Genomic DNA, 13741 nt, shown 5'->3' on the forward strand with positions numbered 1-13741 from the left:
CGGCCCGTAAGCACACCGTCAAATATGAAACATGAAAATAAAAGTAACATGAACGTAAACTTGTCGGCTCACGCATGTCTAGCAGCCCGTAGGCACACCGTCAAACATGGAAAAATAACATGAACGTGAACCTTTCGACTCACGCATTCTAGCAGCCCGTAGGCACACCGTCAAACATGAAACTAGACCCGTAGGTCCTCTGAAATAAAACATGCGTCAAGGCGAGACAGTAAACCGCTCTATTGGTTTATTCATGCACCACATACATAATATTGAAAATTAGAACATGCTCATAATGCTTATAACTGTTGTATAACAAGTAAAACATAATGACAAAATCATGCTTCAAGAGTCCATTAGTTAACTTTATAATTCTAGACTAGGTCGCTTGGCACAAAGGCACCAATAATAGTGCTAGGTCATCTGGCACAAAGGCACCAATAATCGTACCACTTACCTCAACTTGTTAAAAAAACGCAAAACAAAATCTCCTTAGAACTTCTTTAGCACGCTTGAATCAACCTAAAGTTGTGGCTTGGTCCAAGACAAATTCCAAAACTTGATTCAATTAGCCAATCTGATCAAGAATTAAATCCAAAATCAATAACTTAATTTTCCCACTATTACTCTCAATCTAAAAGAACAACCAACCAACAACTTACCCAAAACTTACTGATATTTACCAATTTAATTTTCTGCAAAACGAAAAATGGTCTCTAGCTTAATGGTCAATGCCTCAAAACTTTTCAGACCAAAGAGAGGTTACTAATTTAACCCAAAATCAAATGGGTGAATTTCACCTCCTAAATTATAAGGAAAATAAGTCTTACCCAAGGTTTTTTTCAAGATTTCGGCAAAGATCGGGCAGTGGCGGTTGATGATGCATCGGCTCGTGGCTACCATAGATAGGCAGCAGGTGTTGGTGTCGGACGACATAAATTGTTGGCTCGCGACTGGTAGTGAAGGTGTTGCATAAGGAGGGTTTGCGAGAGTGAGAGAGAAGGATAATTTTTAGTTTTACATATTTTATTAAGCAGCAATTACGAACAATCATATCTTCAAACAATGATCCAACCGTTCAAAATAAAACTTCATATGTCTCGAACACTAAATTTGAGCATGATCCAACGGGTCAAACTCTAGCAATAGATAATTTTGTGAAAGTTGTCACTGAAAAACCAAATTGCTTTCTCCCCAATTTTTTTTTTTTTTTTTTTTTGCCTCTTTTCACTCTCATTTAATTTTTGAAAGAATCTCAACTCTTTTATTTTTTTTTCAAATTTTTAAAAGATAAATAAAATATTTTATCACAATATCTCCAAAATCTCCAAAGATTCTATTAAATTGATAAATCAATTAACTTTTCAAATTATCTTAATTTAGGCTTCAAAAACTAAAATTAAAGGGCATAAAATCCATCAATTTGATACAAATTAAATCCTTCCAAATATTTAAATCAATTAAACCACATGAAATTAATTATCTTTTAAAATTTTATTTTTTAAGTTGGCCCTAAAAACCAAAATCAAAGGGAAACAAAATTCAATATTTTCAAGATAATCAGTTTGAATATCTAATCAATTAAATTCAATTTAATCAATAAAATTTTTTCAATTATTTCGATTTAACCCAAATTTTTCAAATGAAAGGAAAATTAAACTCAATAATTTTAGATAATTAACTTATTTTTTTTCTGAAATTCAGGATGTTACATTCTTCCCTCCTTAAGAAACTTTCGCCCTCGAAAGTTCAAGTCCTTAAAGGCTCGTGATACTTAGTTCTTATCTCATCCTCATATTTCCAAATTGCTTCTTCAAACCGATAATTCTGCCAAAGAACTTTTAATTAGCATTAACTCCACGTTTCAAAAAGTCTTCACCTCCTACCATGAATTGTATAACTTATCTGAAACAATATCATGTTACTTTCTAATCTTAAAACAAACACATATCACCATTTAGACCCTCCTATGCACGAGTCTGGAAATCTCACTTAAATGAAGCTCTTGAAGTCCCCATATACTGTAGAGCATTTGTCATTCTAAAATACATCACCATAACCTCATAATAGCTGTAACCATTACCTGATGCCAGTTTCTAAGATAAAGACCTTCATGATTGCATACATCTATATTAAGAATGTTCACACTCCATAGAATGGGTCACCTCACTGTCCATGCAACAAAAAACATATCTCTCATGGCATCTCAAGTCCAGGATTCAGAATTCGGATTCGGCACCTAATTGCCCTAACAATCCCCTGCAACCGAGACATGCTATCATATTCAATCGTAATAGTTGATACAAAGTCGCGTGAATCATCTTTCTTTCCTAATAAACAAAGCATGTGTGCTCCAAGGCAAAACATTAAGGCACATATGAAACACTTGCTAAATGGTTCTTGTATCAGTGACTTAGGCTATTCCAACTCTACTAGTCTTTCTATGAGAAGCCTTAAGGATAGGAGTTGCTCTCAACTCAAGTTCATCTCTAGTGCTAGGGGTCATTCTGGAAGATCAAATTTACTCAACCTTAATACTCATATAACTTGTTTCTTACTTGGAGCTAGATTACTTTCACCTTCAAATCAAATCGATGGCTTCATTACTTTCTTGTTCTAGATATTCGTGTCCACAATCAAAACCTCTAAACCTTGTTAATACCTTTCAACGTCTTTTCCCTCTTTAACGAGGTCTTACTCTTTCCACAGTCTACAATCCAAAAACCTAAGCAAGCTATATTTTTTTTTCCGAATAATGCCTATTACAGTCCAAAGTTCCAAATGGTAATAAGAGATTCCTCTTTTACATAAAACCAACACTTTGTATCCACCCATATCATGTTTTAAAATCCAAACCATACTTAACTATTTAGGTATCTTGAACACATTAATTTTTATTTATCTCCCCAAATAAATAAAATCTTTCCTTAAATACTATTATTTTCTTCACATTTATCCTTGCTTAACCCAACAATTTGAAGGTGCACTTTTCACTTCAGGAGGGAAACATAATCCCTAAACCAAGACATATGACCTTTTATAACATTTTCCATAAATCTAAAATTTCATTCCAAACTTGGAACTATAGTAGGGTATCCCACAAGATAACATTGCTTTTAAACTTCAAAACGTTTATCCTTCCTCTTGGTATGGTTAATTATACTTGAACCTTTTCATTGCGACAAACACATAGTTCAAACCCAAGCAGCTTAAGAATTTTTCAATCCAATAACTCGTTTTCTCCCATCCAAAGGTAGCTATAATTTCAATCATCTTGGCATTCCTTGACCAATTCGTCTTACCTAGGTCTTGTAAAGAGTTCCTCATACTATCGCTTTATCCTCCATCTAGTAATTCTTCTTCCTTTTTGGCACGTTACATAAAGAACCAAAACACCATACATTACTCGCTCCACCAACTTTAATACCATGAAAGTGATCATGACCTATTAATCCTTTCAAATTTTTTTCTTGGAACATTTTGACTTTAACATCTAGTAATCCTTAATAGAATTTATAGTCTCTTCTTCACCTCTTTCTTACCTTATAAAGAAACTTTAATCTCGCAACTAAGAACGTGTGCCTTGTGATAAAGTTCCTTGTAGCACCACTAGTTTTATTCTCGTAATGCAAAACTTAATATTATTCCCCAATGAATTTCCAATTCACCTATCTTATTCTATATCTTGACCAAATATATCCATTTCTTTCTTTCATGTTATAAGTGCATAACACTTCATAGTTCTATCAGGTTTCAATATTCCTGAACAGAAATATTTGTCCATTTCTAACAATCCTTCCATGAATCAAACTAATGCCAAATGACCTTATTATGATCCTTCTCTCTTTCCATAACACAAAAACAAAATAGTCATCTCATATTAACTTCTTTCAGGTTGTTAAACTAGCAATAACAATCAGTCAATACCAAAGTTTAGACATGAAGACTTTTAAACAAATCTTCCATAAAATATTTAATGAAAGAACATACCTGGCGAGGACGAAGGATCCGTGAATAGCCATAAGGGACACAAAACCAAGACTTACATCTTAAGTCGGTCTACAGAACCTAAAACATACCGTAACGATCCGACCTTTTGAGTACTCTGATAATGGTCGTTACTCATAATTATACATTTACATTCAAAAAAAATTGACCATTGAGGAAAATAAATTTCATTAAAATAATAAAGACAGTTTTCCAAAATAAATAATAAATAAGTAAAACCTTTGTTCGGAGCCCCTAAAATAATGAAGAAAAAAATAACTTAAACAAATAAAATTTTGACCAACATCGAGTTTCAAATCAAAACTCTTAAATAGCTTGAAAACGTAAACTAAGCGGAAGCGATTTACATGTCTCATATGCCACGATCACAGGTCCTCTCGTCACCCGCCGGTCCGTTCCTATCATTATCTGAAAAACATAAATTAAGAAATGTTGAGTATAAAATACTTAGTAAGTGATCCCATTACTGGGATCAGGCTATGCATCCACGAGCAAAGAAAAAAAATAGCCCGTGGCTCATACAACTATATCGATTTTTTATGATGAAAGGAAAACCAAAAGACGTACTATTTTGCCTTGATGCGCATGTCTAGCAGCCTGTAGGCACACCGTCAAACATGAAAATAACATGAACGTGAACCCGTCGACTCACGCATGTCTAGCAGCCCGTAGGCACACCGTCAAACATGGAAATAACATAAATGTAAACCTGTCGGCTCACGCATGTCTAGCGGCCCGTAGGCGCACCGTCAAACATGAAACTAGACCCGTAGGTCCTCTGAAATAAAACATGCGTCAAGGCGAGACAGTAAACCGCTCTATTGGTCTATTCATGCACCACATACATAATATCAGTACTGATTAGAAATTCGAACATGCTCATAATACTTATAACTGTCATGCAACAAGTAAAACATAATGACAAAATCATGCTTCAAGAGTCCATTAGTTAACTTTATAATTCTAGACTAAATAGCCTGGCACAAAGGCACCGATAATAGTACCAGTTACCTCAACTTGTTAAAAAACGCAAAACAAAATCTCCTTAGAACTTCTTTAGCACACTTCAATCAACATAAAGTTGTGGCTTGGTCCAATACAAATTCCGAAACTTGATTCAATTATCCAATCTGATCAAGAATTAAATTCAAAATCAATAACTTAATTTTCCCACTATTACTCTCAATCCAAAAGAACAACCAACCAACAACTTACCCAAAACTTATCAATATTTACCAATTTTCTGCAAAACAAAAAATGGTCTTAGCTTGATGGTCAATGCCTTGAAACTTCCAAATCTTAAATCTAAGTTTCAGACCAAACAGAGGCTACTAATTTAACTCAAAATCAAATAGGTGAATTTCACCTCCCAAATTATAAGGAAAATAAGTCTTACCCAAGGTTTTTCTTAAGATTTCGGCAAAGATCAGGTAATGGCGACTGATGGTGCATCGGCTCATGGCTACCATAGATAGGCAGCGGGTGTTGGTGTCAGACAACATAAATTGTTTAGGCTCGCAACTGGTAGTGAGGGTGTTACATGAGGAGGGTTTGCGAGAGTGAGATAGAAGGGGAATTTCTAGTTTTACAGATTTTATTCAGCAGAAATTACGAACAAACTATAGCTTCAAACAATGATCCAACCGTTCAAAATGAAACTCCATTTGTCTCGAAACCAAATTTGAGCATGATCCAACGGTTCAAACTCCAGTAATCGACAATTTTGTGAAAGCTGTCGCTGAAAAACCGAATTGTTTTCTCCCCAAATTTTTTTTTCTCTTTTCACTCTCATTTAATTTCAAAAAAATCTCAATTGTTTTATTTTTTTTAAAATTTTTAAAAGATAAAATATTTTATCACAATATCTCCAAAATCTCCAAAGATTCTATTAAATTGATAAATCAATTAACTTTTCAAATTATCTTAATTTAGGCTTCAAAAACTAAAATTAAAGGGCATAAAATCCATCAATTTGATACAAATTAAATCCTTTCAAATATTTAAATCAATTAAACCACATAAAATTAATTATCTCTTTAATTTTTTTTTATGTTGGCCCTAAAATCCAAAATCAAAGGGAAACAAAATTCAATATTTTCAAGAGAATAAGTTTGAACATTTAATCAATTAAATTCAATTTAGTCAATAAAAGTTTTTCAATTATTTCAATTTAACCCCAATTTTCCAAATGAAAGAGAAACTTAAACTTAATAATTTTAGATAATTAACTTAAATTTTTCTGAAATTTGGGATGTTACAAATATTGTTTGATAAATTTCAACTTAAACTTGAAAAATTAAGTTAGAATGTTTGATAAATAAATACAAAAATTTCTTATTTTAGATATAATAACTAAAATAGACTTATAATCAACTTTTTTTTATTAATCTTTTTGTAATTTAAAATTTTAAATAATTGTTTAATATGATAAATTTTATTTGTTATAGATTAATTTTTAAATATTAAAGAAAATAGCTTTATCTAAAAAAAATATGAATATGATATACTTTTTTTAAAAGATGATGCATTTAACTCATGAAAAATAGAAAATAGATTTGATTAGATGAGAAAAAGATAAATATATAAAATAAATCTTCTTTTTAAAGTATAAAATTGAAAACTAAATATTAACTAAAAATTCTATCTAGAAGGATACTGTTTTTAAAGTCAACATGAAATTAACGTATTTTGAGAAGTGATCTTAACAGATTTAATTCAAATCGATTTTACTAAACGTAAGAAAAAACGATTAAGATTTTAAGACTGACTTTTGACTTTTTGGTACAATATTTGAAAATTTTCAATAATAGATGAAACTATAGAACTATAGAATAGAATACAATACTTTGAAGTTTAAATAGAATTAATTAGACTAACACAATGAATAAAAATAGTATTTAAACAAAATAAACAATTGAAGGGAGTTTGACTTGGGTAATTATTTTGACAATCCATTAGTTAATTCATAACAAGCCTGCTTATATATATACACACACACACACGCGACATGAGTAAATTCACATTGCAAACTAGTCCTTTTTCCTTGTATACTTTTCTGATAATACATTATAGGTAATTTTCTTATTCTTGGAAGTGGAAGAAGAGGAGAATTCACATTACCAACTAGTTCTTTTACCTTGTACACTCTTTCACAATGCTTTAAGTAAAATTTCTTACTCTTGGAACTGCAAGAAGTGGGAGACCTCCATCTATGTGAAGGGTAAGCATGATCCTATAAGTTACATTTCTCGTTGGATCGGCTAATTTGAATCGAAAAAACTGAAGCAGTGCAGCGGATACTATCTTCATTTGTCGATAAGCAAAATCCTTCCCCAAACAAGTTCGAGGACCCGCCTATGATGAAGAAGCTCGGTAAACACACGTACGTAAAAATATAATGATGATATGATTAATATGAAACCAGTACTCACATGAAATGCGATGAATTTGATATGATTAATATGAAATCAGTACTCACATGAAATGCGATGAATTTGAAAGGCGATTCAGGCCGAAAAGATCCATTTTCAAGCCATCTCTCAGGTTTGAAATCTTCAGCATCTTCTCCCCAAAGACAGGGCATTCTACCCATGGAATAGGCCAAGTAGTATACTCCATCCCCTTTTCTTAGTTTATAGCCATCAGGAAGAACGTCATCTATTTCTGCAGTCCTTCCATCCTAACACATTTAACACAAATTCTTGTTATTATAGTTACTTTGATAACGTTTAACAATAGATTAAATAACAATCAGTAATGCTATGTAGCTTGTAAAAGGCATGTTTAGGAGTAATTTTAAAATAGTTAAAATCACATTGAAACATGTCTTCAACCATTGAAAATCAATCTAATGTTTAATTTTACATTTTAAAACATGATTTTCATACTAATCAACTTTGATTTTAAATTACGGTAATATGTTTTGAAGTGATTTAAACAATTTCATAATAACTTTCAAACATCCCAGAAATATGCAAACATACTAGTATTTTTAAAACTGGTATAAATATCCATAATTTTATATTCTACTGTTGTTTAAATTTTACTTCTATTTTAAAAGAGATTAACACGTGGCAATTCCACGTGTGTCGTATGACCAACTCTACCAAGAAATTAATAGCCCAAAAATAAATGTGTAGTAGAAAGAGTGAAAGGGAAGAGCTCCCAAATACTCCCTAAACTTGCTCTACAACATTTAATTTACATTTTACCGTCACGATAATTTCATCCAATCTCATATTGATGTAACACGTTTACGATTAGGCCAAATTCAAGGTCAAACAAGAAAAATCTATCGTTTTCTAATAAGGAAGTTCTATTTCAAAATGACTAAAAAATGCTCCCAGTACAAGTTATAGCCATACAAGAAAATAAGCCGAAGAACTAATTGAATTCAAACTAATTAATCTAAAATTAACTAAACTAATATTAACTTAATTATACTAATTATCTAACATTTCTCATGCATCAGATATTCAGCCAAAATTTCAGATTTTTGAAAACTTACCACAGGGACAGCAGGATAGAGCCTTAGAGTCTCCGTCAATGCTGCATGAAGATAATGCATTTTATCAATAGCTGAATCGGTTAAGTTTTGTATGAACAAATTTATGTCAGCTTCTTCCCCTTGAACCCCGACAATTTGGCTCACTTCTTCTGCAACTTTTTCCTGTATTAAAGGGTTCTTGCATAGCATATAGAAGAACCAAGACAGAGTTCCTGCACTTGTATCCCTGCCAGCCAACATGAAATTCAGGACTATATCTCTTAGATATTGATCATTCATTCTTGTTGGATCCTTCTCACTTTCCATCAGAAACCTCGAAAGTATGTCCTCTTTGTCATTCTTCTTCAAGTTCCAAACAAAATTCAGCAAGCTTGTTAACAAAAGCAAAGAGTTTATTTCTGTTTCTGTAAGTGTAGCATCAAAATGATAGTTAAACCACTAGTTACCACAACTTAACTTTTGAACTAATTGGTTGTTTCAAATTCAATTCTCTTCTATCAACATTGTATTAAGAAATTGTTGATCAAACATATTACTTAGTTTAACTAGTACATTAAGAGCATGGTGTTCTTTCTCATTTATAATCTTAATTGTCATCAACTTATAGACATCTTGACTAATTTTACAAAACACCTATATGAAACTATAATATTTCGCATTTAAAAAATGTGCACAATGCTGTTAAAAATATTATAATTAAACTTACTATCCATCAACTTTAACTTTTGGGATCAATGATGATTTAACATTGTATCAAATTAGAAGATGTTGTGTTCAAACTCTTGTAATATAGCTTTCTTCCCAAGTAATATTGATTTATGCTCGTTGGCCTTTCTACAGATTTCTAAGCCAACAAGTGAGGGAGAATATCGAAGTTTTAATATAAAACTTAGTATAACCCATCGGCTTAAATTTTTGGGTTAAGTGGAAAGTACTAATTTACGGTGCAATGGGCTGATCCTACAAGGCTAAAAACACACATTTTATAACTCGCAGTACATACCAAGTAAAGTAGCTCCCATAATATGAACATCAATAGTTATTTCCAAATTCAATCATCGAATTGAGATAATTAAAGAGGTACGCAATCACTTTACTGGCATAAAAAACAAAAACTAGGTCCCGTTTAACCTTTTTTTTTTTAGTTTTTTAAAATTAAGCATATCGACAATACTTCTACATCTAAATTTTTTCTTTACAAAATTTTGGGAAGTAAAAAAAAGTAGTTTTCAAAAAGTTGTTTATATTTTTGGAATTTGGTTAAGAATTCAACCATTCTACTTTTAAAAAAATGCAAATCATAATAAGAAATATGGATAAATTTTCAAAAACAAAAACCAAGAACCCAAATGATTACCCAATCGGACCTTAAATGTTTAAAGGGAGAGTGATAGTGGAGAATGAAATGAGGCTTACGAGATTTGGTTGGTGAAGCAATTTTCTCCTGGCACTGATCAAGTGGTGCATAAAAGCATCGATGAGTTTGAGGTTGTTCCTAAACGAAGCTTCGGAGCCGATGTTGAGAAATCTTTTCAATTTCCAGAAAGGATCGATGTATCGCCAAAAAACCTGAGCGCTAGAATCGTCGAAGGCCTTCATGAACCCGCTCCCTGCTTTGCTTGGTTCCTCCATGCAATTCAAATCGACGCCGAACCCAACTTTGAAAATGGAGTCTAAAGAGCATCGCATTAGCAAATCCTAACAAAAGAAGCGGAAGACTGGTTTTAGAGTGATGGTTTTTATCATCACGTTGAATTGCAACCAAAAATGTTTTTGTTCGAAAAAATAAAGTGACCAAAATTTTCCACAAAAGTAAAAATTGCCTGTTTCGCCTGGGTGGAACTGAGTTGTTATTTTTATCTAACTCATCTAAATTTACTTCAACTCTTCTTCCCTCCAATATTTTCAATCTCGTCGACCACTATCAGCAACTACTGTCATTACACTCCAGCAATATACATCAACGACCACCTTCATGCCAACTCCAACCAATGCTCTTAATGATTTAAATATTATTTTCATCCAATTTTGATGAATTTCTGCACTTCCTTTTTTGGAGTGTCAAAACATAGTCTTACGTACTTTTAATAAGTTAGATTACAAAAACAATAAAAGAAATAAAGGGGGAAAAAAAACCATAGAGACCATTTGTTTAAATATTTTCCCTATTCACTTTTTATATAAACACGAGTACAAATTTGTTATAATGTTGGACGAAAATCATAACATTAAATGATATTGATTTAAAATGAACAGTCGTATAATTTTAGGTCACCACTACGTTCATTTTGGATCTCAATTTTCATTAAAAATTCTAATTGACTAGAATAATAATAATATTAAAAGAAAAATACTGAAATCAAATAAATAATAGTTGTTTTTCATTCATGGAAGTGATTTTTTTCATCTTTTCGAGTTCCTCTATGTTTCACTAATTGTTTAGTAAGAATTAAGTGATAATTTCTCTGGTAACTATGGTAAGATTTTGATCGAAAAATACTTTATTTTTTATTTTTAGTCGATTTTAAATAACACAAATAAAAAAAAGTTACAAATCACTGATAAAAAAAAATTAATTGGACAAGATAAGTTTGCCTTAGTGGTATTGACATGCACTCCATCCCTTATTAGTATAGTTTCGATTTTAATCAATACTTTGTATTTTATTTTATATTAACCCTTTTACTTTCAAATTTTAGAGTATGTACTTTCAATAAATCTTTAAAATATTCCATGAATTTCTATGAAAATTAATTTTGAAGTACTGAATTTAAGATTTATGAAAAATACATAAACTAAATTTAAGGCCTATTAAAAGTAATAGATTAAATTTGGATAAGTTATACTCCATTTGATAACCATTTATTTTATCGTCTATAGTTTCTATAAGTGTTTTCAAAATCAAAGCTACATTTTGAAAACTTAAAAAACAAAAATAGTTTTCAAAAACTTTTTTTATTTTGAAAATTAGCTAAGAATTCAAACGTTCAAATAGAAAATATGAAAATCATGAGTAAGAATGTGGGGGAAAAAACCCACAATTTTAAAAATAAAGGATTACCAAATGAAACTTTAAAGGGTAAGGACTAGAATAGAATAAAATTCATAGTACACAACCAAAATTTTATTTTAACATATGATTTAACTTGTTATTTAAAAAGAAATGGTTTTTTTTGTTACAAGTCCTCGGAGTTTTAAGTTTGTGTCTATTTGTTCCTTACACTTTAGAAATTATGTAATAGTTATCTGAATTTTTTATCTTTGTATCTAGAGGACTTAAACTTGAAAAAGTGATTTATGTACCCTCAAAAGTACGTGATAGTACTTTGAATTATACCCTCAAACTAAGGGTATTCAAATAATCCAAACAATTCGGACTATCCAACTCAAAATATAAAGATTGCGTAGGATTAATTTTGTTTTTAGATTGGATTAATTTTTTTCTATTTTTGTTGAATTGGATTGGGTCATGAAAAAATTGGATTGACCCAATCCAACCCAAATTTATATATATACTCATTTTTCTTTGTTTAAAGTTTGATTACTTTGTATTCATTAATTGGTGAATTCTTAATATTTTTCTTTTAAGATTGTTATGATATTTGTCTTTGTTTAAAGTTTGTAATAAATATCATAGATATTTAGTATTTAGACTTTGAATTTTATGAGATTTTAGTGATGTGTTATGTGTATATATAATTTCCATATTTTTAATTATAAAAAAAAAAAAGTTATAACTCGACAATCCAACACAATTCAATCCGAATTTGAAGGGTTGGGTTGGGTTAGATTGAGTTGGAGACTTTATTTGGATCATTTGACTTGTAACCCAACCAACCCGAATTTTCGGATTGATCCAAAAAAACACCCTTAACCCAACACATGTACATCCCTACCTCAAACTTACAATATTGGTAAAAATTGGATCCTCAAATAATTAAAATTGAACCTTTAAATTTATACAATCTTAATCATTTATACATTTATATAAGTTTGAGATCTAATTCTAACACTTATACATGAGAGGGCTCCATTTTTATAATGGAAAGTTTAATGATATAATTATAAGGCATAGATATTTTTGCAATTTCGTTTTTTAGGAAAAAATTGCTATTCAACCGTATTGTTGTACACATTTTTGAGTGATTGGAAAGTGCGTTACCTGGACGTCGAAGACCCGAGCCGTGGCGGCGAACTCCGAAACAATTCCAACAAGTTTAGCACCATTTCTTCTGAAAACAGAGCAACTGAAATCCCTAAGAATCTTCGTCGAGAATTCATAGCTCGCCAATTTCCTCTGCTGCTTCCATTTTTCTCCATCCACCGCAAATATTCCTTCTCCGAACAAATCACCACACACTTCTTGATCTTTCCTTCCTTTTCTGTACTTGTCGAATTTCGTCTTCAATATCTGCTCGATGTTTCTCGGATCAACTGTATATATCTCGCTGTACGCCGTCCCGACGAGTCGGAAGGTTTTATGCCGCTTCGCCACCGCCGTCAGATGGTCGTACAGGTTATTGAAGTAGAAAGCCTGGCCGTATATGGTGCCGTACACCGGCGAGTAGTCGGAGTTGGTTATGGATTTTCCGGCGAAGGTTTGGAGGAGGAGAATGAAGAAGAAGAGAAAGAAGAGGGAGAAAACGATGGAAAAGAGTGTGAAGGTATTGATAATCACTTCCATGTGCCTTAATCGTGGTTTGAATTTGATGGAATTAAGCGATTTTGGCGTTGGAAACGGGAAGAAATGAGGGATTGAACGAGAGAAACACCAAGCGGCATATACTTTTTGAGAAATTTTTAAGGATCAGTGAAGAAGAAACGACAGGTTCAGGCGTCAGCCGAGAGAGACTGGGCGATCATTCCGATTTTTTTTTTTGTTTTTTTTCCCAAAAAAAAAAATTATTACAAATTGGCTTCCTGGTGATGTTTGGTGAGGAATGGAGTTGAAAAGTCCCGGGAGTTAAATTAAATGTTGAAGAAATATCAATTTATACCATTAAATTTTAGTAGATATATGAGTTTATGAATTTTGTTAGTATATTAATTCATTTATTATATTTTGTTCTGAAAATTTTCGTTTCAAACTTACAGTTATTATCACTTAAATATCTAGACATTCAAACTTATAGAACCATCCAAATAATTACTCTTACTGTATTTTAGAAAATCGATATTTGAATAAGTTTACAATTATCAGTTTGGATATTTGTCCTAAAATATAAA

General features: G+C 31.6%; 1 protein-coding gene across 2 annotated transcripts; it reads right to left on the reverse strand.

The window, feature by feature from the left end:
• Nucleotides 1-6922: 6922 nt before the first annotated feature.
• On the reverse strand, nucleotides 6923-13583 carry LOC120069861 (cytochrome P450 704C1-like). Of its 2 annotated transcripts, none has more exons than XM_039021684.2 (5): nucleotides 12678-13583; nucleotides 9932-10213; nucleotides 8516-8854; nucleotides 7487-7687; nucleotides 6923-7362 (listed from the first exon to the last, which is right to left on the reverse strand). In XM_039021684.2, the coding sequence occupies exons 1-5, from the start codon at nucleotides 13197-13199 to the stop codon at nucleotides 7168-7170; spliced, it is 1539 nt and encodes a 512-aa protein (XP_038877612.1). In that variant the 5' UTR covers nucleotides 13200-13583; the 3' UTR covers nucleotides 6923-7167. The 2 variants fall into 2 exon arrangements, with proteins under 2 accessions (XP_038877612.1, XP_038877606.1); XM_039021678.2 differs by having other exon boundaries at nucleotides 8516-8857.
• Nucleotides 13584-13741: the final 158 nt, after the last annotated feature.

The sequence above is a fragment of the Benincasa hispida genome, chromosome 1, assembly GCF_027475165.1.
Source record: "Benincasa hispida cultivar pf3 chromosome 1, pf3_genome.v1.1, whole genome shotgun sequence".
NCBI classification, from domain to species: Eukaryota; Viridiplantae; Streptophyta; class Magnoliopsida; order Cucurbitales; family Cucurbitaceae; genus Benincasa; species Benincasa hispida.

What these genes read in the sequence shown, in the direction of transcription:
- LOC120069861 (XM_039021678.2), bottom strand. Translation starts at nt 13,199, where the DNA reads ATGGAAGTGATTATCAATACCTTCACACTCTTTTCCATCGTTTTCTCC. An exon ending in TGCTTCACCAACCAAATCTC is followed by an intron (nt 8,858 to 9,931) that starts GTAAGCCTCATT and finishes TGGAACTTGAAG; the next exon opens with AAGAATGACAAAGAGGACAT. An exon ending in TCTATCCTGCTGTCCCTGTG is followed by an intron (nt 7,688 to 8,515) that starts GTAAGTTTTCAA and finishes TAAATGTGTTAG; the next exon opens with GATGGAAGGACTGCAGAAAT.